This window comes from Brachionichthys hirsutus, chromosome 1, assembly GCF_040956055.1.
Source record: "Brachionichthys hirsutus isolate HB-005 chromosome 1, CSIRO-AGI_Bhir_v1, whole genome shotgun sequence".
Taxonomy (NCBI): Eukaryota; Metazoa; Chordata; class Actinopteri; order Lophiiformes; family Brachionichthyidae; genus Brachionichthys; species Brachionichthys hirsutus.
The window spans coordinates 7729832-7737144 of record NC_090897.1 but is presented as its reverse complement, the minus strand read 5'-3'; the positions used below and the strand labels follow the sequence as shown (position 1 = coordinate 7737144).

Here is a 7313-nt window from a genome sequence, read left to right as displayed (position 1 = left end):
AATCAGCACAGACGCTGGACAACCTGAAGTTAACAAGTTAATACAAAACATTTGTAAGGTACTGCACTAATTCATGCTTTGATCCGCTGTCATAGCCCAGTTTAATAAGTTGCAGTCCATTGACTATTAATTTGTTTCCAAGTGGTGTGACCAGGAGAGACTCTACCAAAATGTTTTACTTGGCCTAACTTTGATTTGCATTAGAGGCTATCTATTTAATATGCATGAGTGGTCGGGGTAATGTAATTAAAATTACACTATTTAAATTATCCTAATACTGAAAAAAAATTAAATTTAAATGTATTTTCAAAGTACACTTGCTGCTGCTGCTAAGAACAATTAATTTTAGAAACTAATTCATTTACTGGATTAAGCCTCAATGTTCTTTAAATACTACAAGATTTATTGGAACGTCATTTCACACTAATGGAATATGAGTTTGAAAAAGCACATTTGGAGTTTTAATGTGCTGCACAGCTACTTTTGTACCCACAGATTTAAGTTTGAACCCGCTGAGGAACATTTATGATTAACAGTAATGCATATTAAGAATTATATAATCATATGATAATTATACTGAGGCTGTCATTTCAATGTTTGGCTTTAGGAGACCAATATACAGTATTTTCTGGTTTGCTTTGAAAAAACAGTAAATTTCTCAGTAGTATTATATGTAAGATCTGTAGCAGAAGTTCTGACCCATTAAAACAAATACTTTAGCTTGTTATTAGTGATAAACGCAGGAAATACTGTTATTTTGTTTTGTTTTGTTTTTCATTTTTAAAACACGCTTGGCAATCAGAGCTGGTTTACCAAGCACATCAAGAGATCTTAAATCTTTCACTGACACACACACACACACACACACACACACACACACACACACACACACACACACTCCGAGCTGCCACAAACATCTTAGGGCTATTAATTGTGTTTTCTTTTTAAATCCTCATGCAACGCAATTAAGCAACGTTGATCAACAAGAGCTGCCTTAAAATCGATTCCATGTGTGTGATAAGAGATGTGTTGTGTGTGTGTGTGTGTGTGTGGTGTTTTTCTTCCTTCTTTTGTCACGGGGCGTTATGGAAAGGATCCAAATGTGTAATTTGAAGTGCCTCTGTTTGAAGCTTTTGATCTCGCCTGTTGTGCAGAGCCTCGGTTCATCATTTGCGACGTGTCGCTGGTGCCCTGTGTATTGCATGAGGAATTACTGTTGAGCGATAGGGCGTGCATGTTTGCTTATGTGAATGTGAAATTGTGTCATCTGCATAATTACCGTCGAAGAGTTCTCTACAAAACAGCCCCCAAGTCACTCGTGTGTGATTGCCCTCTTTTTACAGCACCTACATTAAATTGGCTTCAGCGCGCTCCAAGCATTCTTCCATAAGAATTAAGAAAACTAATATAAAGTAGGCTGTATGTATAGTAATAATAATAATCATAATAATAATAATAATTCCCTGCAACTATATGCCTGCCGTGGTATTTTTTGCGTTTAATTCTAACCCGAGTATGTGTGTGTGTGCGCGCGCGCGTGTGCGTGTGTGTCCATTCCTGAGTCAAGCGGAGGTGAGTTTGACTGTTTGCTGAGATTCTCCCCAGGAGAACGCGGAGCGGCGCGTCTCAATGCTTTTATTGCTGCGCTAGTTTCCCGGGTCGCTGTGAAAGCTTTAAGTCAGAGCGTGTGTGTGTTTGATGGGAGGCAGTAAATCAGACTCAATCATTGGCTTGGCTGGCGTGGAGGAGGGTGCGCGTCAAAGCGACGTGCATGTCCCGGGGATGAGACACGTGTCCATCCGGACATAGAGCGCTGCTTAGCGGACACCGGGGTGCGGAAACCTCGCTGGATTTATTTATTTATTTTCTCTCTCTCTCTCTCTCTCTCTCGCTCTCTCTCTCTCGCTCTTTCTCTCGCTCTCTCTCCTGTACACTTATTACACTGCTGTATATCTAAATGTCAAATACCATCCACTTATCTTTAACCACCCTTTACTTATCTTTAACCACCCTTCACTTCACTGTCTGGACCCCCACAATTTGCAGGTCGATCGTATGAGTGCGTGTGCGCGCGTATTTAAGTGTGAGGGTCCTATTGACTGCTATGTAGTGATTACCATTCCGGTCGGATGGCACCAGCAAGCCGCTGTAATTAATAACCCCATAATCCGGGTTGGGGTGGATGTCGGCAAAGAACACACACAGATTCAGGACACACTTTTACGCACACAAGGCGTATCCTAATGGGCAGCTCCATAAGAAATTATAGCTGCTGTTATCCTCCCAGACAATGATCACTATCTGCTTTAAAAGAAGATTAAAGGTTTATACAAGTTCACGATTCTTGGAAACCCGGATTGCACTCTGAAAACTAAACTAAGGTTTATTGAAATCGCATCCCACTGTCAATAATACATCAAGACTTCATTCAAATAAAATGCGCGGAATAATAATCCCATGCAGCAGTTGTTTTGCATGCGATTAACAAAACAGATGCTGTGTTGAAATGCGATTAGAACCGTCCAATACACACTTTTAGGTATTGATTCGCGGAATTTCAATTCAGACTTCCTTGTTTTGGTCTAATCCTTAATATTAACACGAAATATTAAAACGTGAAAATTATCAAAACAGATTTTTGATGGATTTCTTAAGATCCGCTTTGTATAGATATTTTTTTTAATTTAGGTCTATTTAAAATGTATATATTTTTATTATTATTATTATTATTAGAGTTAGCGTGTTGTTTCCTGTATTGTACCTCTTCTCAGCCCGTCTCTGTTTCATGTTTAGCCTTACTCTGTACTTAGTCTTCATTAACACCGTAACACGGTGATCATCAACTCTCCTTGATGTCAGGTGGCGACCCATTTGATTTCTCGAATGAAAGAATGAGATGATTCCGTTTGCCATCCGGAGACATAACGCAGCTAAACCGGTGGAAGAAAACACACTTCACACCCAGTGGCAAAGAGAAAACGGGCCATGGAGACTGTGATTCATAAATATAGTCAATAATCACGTAAAAAAAAATGTTTTGTCAGATTTGTTATTGAACGTGTTGAAACGATCTAGAATTTGTTTTTTTAAGTGTGTTAAATCAAATGCAATTTCAAATACAGTATACACAAATATAAAGAAATGACCCTTTAACCCTAAACCCAAACTTAAACTTGACTTTCCTTATTTTATTTTTCGTTTCTCTTTCTTAGGCCCGAGCGCCTGCCTAGGTGTGAGGCTTGTTTCTTTTTACCGATCCGTCCCTTTCTCTTTTTCTCAGCAGAGGGAGGTTTCGTCAGTATTGAAAGGAAACGAGGAAAATGTTAATCAGTCACACACCAAGCCGCTTACAGATGTGGCCAAAACTGTGCATTAAAGAAAAAAGTTGTGAAAGAACAGACTCGAACAAATAAAGGAAATAAATTGGCGAGTCATTAAATGAGATTTGAACCCCTATTCAAACGGGAGCTCGCAACGTCAGAGCATTTATGCACGAGAGAGAGAGAGAGAGAGAGAGAGAGAGAGAGAGAGAGAGAGAGAGAGAGAGAGAGAGAGAGAGAGAGAGAGAGAGAGAGAGAGAGAGAGAGGTGTATATGAGAGGGATGAGACTTGAGAAATAGGAGGGGCTTCTAAACGACTAGAAATGTCAATCTGAGCAAGAGAGTCCCAATAATCTAAAGCAATCTGTAAGGACCTGACCTGAGTCCGTTCAGATCAATAGGGAAGTGAGGGTGAGTAGAAGAAGAAGAGGAAGAAGAAGAAGAGGAGGGAGAAATAAGTGGCGCCGCCGGATCGTTCACACTGGCTGTTCCCGAGGAGATAGATCCCATTGCGCCTTTCGTTGCTCACATGCTCACACTGTAAAAGTGGATATCGAGGCAAGCCATTTGCTTTGTGTGATCGCAGCAGACTTCTTCCCCTTTTCCTGCCGCCATGTCTTTCCCTCAGCTTGGATATCAGTACATCCGACCGATATACCCACCGGAGCGCCAGGGGATCGCCGGTAACGCGCGGTCCGGGACGGAGCTCAGTCCGTCCGGCGCGCTCTCCAACGTCCTCTCCACTATGTACGGATCTCCTTTCGCTGCAGCAGCGCAAGGCTATGGAGCGTTTCTCCCTTACTCAAACGATATATCAATTTTCAATCAATTGGTGAGTGACTCTGCTCTTTCTGAACTGATCGACAAGCTTTCAGAGAAGCGCGTTCGAGAGCGCGCTCTCTGCGCGCTCTGCGCGCTCTGCACTTGTTTAACTCGAAACTTTTCAGAGCGCCGCAGTGAACTTCGTTGTTTTAGTTATTTTTAGTTTTTAAAAAAATGAAAAAGTGACACGCAACAATGTGTTTTTTTAGCCTTGTTCTTAGCACACATTTTACTGAACTCCGCAACGTAAAAAAAGTTTACACGCCTCGTTATATTCAAGTAGACCACAACGCTGATAAAATCCTCCCCAGCAGTTTGTGTGGAAAGGTGTATTAAATTATATTTGCAAGTGTGGGAGTGAAAATGTATTTCAAATAGTTTGGCCTATTTTTAAATTTATTTATGAATCTTTTGAGACATATTGACTGCAAGTTGTGATTAAAAATACATCGAATGTTTTTTTTTTATACAAATTGACAGTTATTTTATTGCTGTAAGTCCATGTGTTGTACTGTGGGGCAGATATATTTTACTATAAATAAGAATGACTTACTTTATATTCCTTAAATTAGTATTTAAATGTTATAAATCCCCCCCCTGACTCTTTGCTTATTTCTTTTTGCAGAATGCTCAGTATGAACTGAAAGACAGTCCCGGTGTCCAGCACCCAGGATTTGCGCACCATCACCCGGCTTTTTATCCGTACAGCCAATATCAATTCGGTGACCCGTCCAGACCCAAAAACGCCACAAGGGAGAGCACCAGTACCCTGAAGGCCTGGCTCAGTGAGCACCGTAAGAACCCCTACCCCACCAAGGGAGAGAAGATCATGCTGGCCATCATCACCAAAATGACTCTGACTCAGGTGTCCACTTGGTTCGCCAACGCCAGGAGGAGGCTAAAGAAGGAGAACAAGATGACCTGGGCCCCCCGGAACCGCACCGACGAAGAGGGAAATGTTTACTCCAGTGATCACGAAGGGGAGGAGGGGGACAAGAGGGAGGACGAGGAGGAAATTGACTTGGAGAACATTGACACGGAAAATATTGAGAACAAGGACGACTTGGACGACCAGGATGACCTGCATTCAGATATAAAACTCGACGGAAGGAGTGACTCTGAGATTTCTGACGGCTATGAGGATTTACAAGGGCCCGACCAGAGGTTTCTAAAGGCTGTGGGCAAAGAGGGCAAAGACCACAGGGGGGCAGAACACTTCCACAGTCACCACCTGCACCACCATCACCACGCTTCTTTGGACACCAAATCGTCCCAACCGAATGGAGAACGGCTGAAACTTAACCCGGTGTCCGTTAGCTCGCCACCCTCAGAAAACAGCCCAGCCCCAGCCCAAAAGCCAAAGATCTGGTCTTTGGCAGAGACTGCCACGGCCCCTGACAATCCGCGTAAATCACCACTAATGAACGGCAGCAACTCCGCAGGGCCGGCCGCCCAGACCATAATCGCCCCTCACAGACTGATCTCTTCCTGCCCTGTTGGTAAAATACACAACTGGACAAACCGAGCCTTCTCAGCACACCAGCTGGCTTTACTGAACTCAAACCATTATCTGGGACTGGCCAACCAGGCCACTGCCACCAGTCTGGCCCTTTATAGCAGCAGGCACACGGAGGAGAAGAGTCATAGTTCAGAGACGCCAGTTACAGGTACATGTCCCCGACACTGAGACGCGCATATATAAATAAGTATACAAAACAAAGACATTAGTCCATTGCCCGTCAGTCATTTCTATTCATTTAGACCTCCTTTTCCCATCTTTGCCTGTTTGTGGACTTTTTCCCTGAGGCCACAAAGATGAACAGTGTTATAATGTTATATCTTAAAGAATACAGTATGTGTGTGTGTGTGAGAGAGAGAGAGAGTGTGTGTGAGAGTGTGTGTGTTGACCTGGTTTGAAAATTGTCAGAGGATGAAAACCTCCACCAAATGCATTTAAGAAAAAAAATATGTAAATCTTGAAAATGGGGGAAATTCTTAACTTTATGCCCCTTGCTTCTTTTATCTGGTGTCGTTGTCCATATTATACAAAGACCATGTGCTTGTCCCTCAACCCATTAAATCAGCTACTCTTAAATATTACATTCACTGAGAGCCAGGATTCACTCTGAACAGTCACAATAATGCATTTTGATTTCAATTGCCACAATTCCAGAGAAAAGTAGTGCCTTGGATGCAGAGAAGAAGTTGTTAGAGCGGTTTTCCACACAGTTCAAAGCAAGTGCGGCTGTCAATTAATATCTGGGGGATTTTTTTATTATATTTTTAATGACATATCACATTCTCTTTTTTTTTAAACGCCATATTTGCCCAAATTAGATTTTATTGGAGGATTTTTTTTGTATCTCTCTGTGTGTTATTTCATCAAGGCCTGTGTTGTTTGGTCATGCAAATGAGTTCAATGCAAATCCACCACAGGCTCGATTTTGAAAGGCAATTGTCACTTTTATATCACTTTGTGTTTTAGCGCTTCGTGAGGCTGCCCCCCCCCCCCACTGCAGTCTTTTTCTGTTACACCTCTCTGTTTAAGGCCTCACAACCAAATTGAAATATGTGGTGGTTTCTTTCAGCTCTCTCCTCTCCTTTCCCCTTTCATTTGCTTTTTATTTTCATTTGCATACGGAATGTAAAATAAAAATAATACGTCTCTGTATACTTACATTGTAAGCATGTCCTGTGTAAAACTACTAATGTAATAATGTACGAAGCTGTAGTCTGAGCTTTCTTTTCTGTTTTTTTTTTTTTTGTAAGTTCTGAGAGGATTTGATGTTCAAATGTTTTGTATATAAAGTCAAGAATATGTACATACTTGTGAACCAAAATTGTACAAGAAAGTCTATATTTTGGCTAATAAATGAACTGCTGCAACTTTAAAAACGGTTGGTTTTTGCATGAGGTATTTTGACAGCTGCTTTTGATGGTGACTGTTATTGTGCATTGCATGTTGAAGAGTATGTGTGTGTGTGTGTGTGTGTGTGTGCGTGTGTGCGTGTGTGCGTGTGTTGGTGGACAGCCTGAGGCGCAGACTTCACCCTCCGTGGAAGTGATAAGTAAATATTCGGGGGGGGATTTATCACACTTTTGTAGTGGAGGGACTAAAAGCTAATTAGCCAGCACTGCGGCATACATTTGGATATTAATGCTCTGGGATTA

At 41.8% G+C, this 7313-nt stretch overlaps 1 protein-coding gene across 2 annotated transcripts; it reads left to right on the top strand.

The window, feature by feature from the left end:
* The first annotated feature begins 3933 nt into the window (after nt 1–3933).
* Nucleotides 3934–6991, top strand: irx3a (iroquois homeobox 3a). Of its 2 annotated transcripts, none has more exons than XM_068760761.1 (3): nt 3934–4152; nt 4768–5809; nt 6316–6991. In XM_068760761.1, the coding sequence occupies exons 1-3, from the start codon at nt 3934–3936 to the stop codon at nt 6396–6398; spliced, it is 1344 nt and encodes a 447-aa protein (XP_068616862.1). In that variant the 3' UTR covers nt 6399–6991. The 2 variants fall into 2 exon arrangements, with proteins under 2 accessions (XP_068616862.1, XP_068616868.1); XM_068760767.1 differs by having other exon boundaries at nt 4768–5323; nt 5429–6455.
* Nucleotides 6992–7313: the final 322 nt, after the last annotated feature.

Excerpts from the sequence above, each read along its gene's own strand:
- irx3a (XM_068760761.1), top strand. The coding sequence starts at position 3,934 with ATGTCTTTCCCTCAGCTTGGATATCAGTACATCCGACCGATATACCCA. Across the intron at positions 4,153-4,767 it reads TATCAATTTTCAATCAATTG|AATGCTCAGTATGAACTGAA; the intron begins GTGAGTGACTCT and ends TTCTTTTTGCAG. Across the intron at positions 5,810-6,315 it reads TTCAGAGACGCCAGTTACAG|AGAAAAGTAGTGCCTTGGAT; the intron begins GTACATGTCCCC and ends CCACAATTCCAG.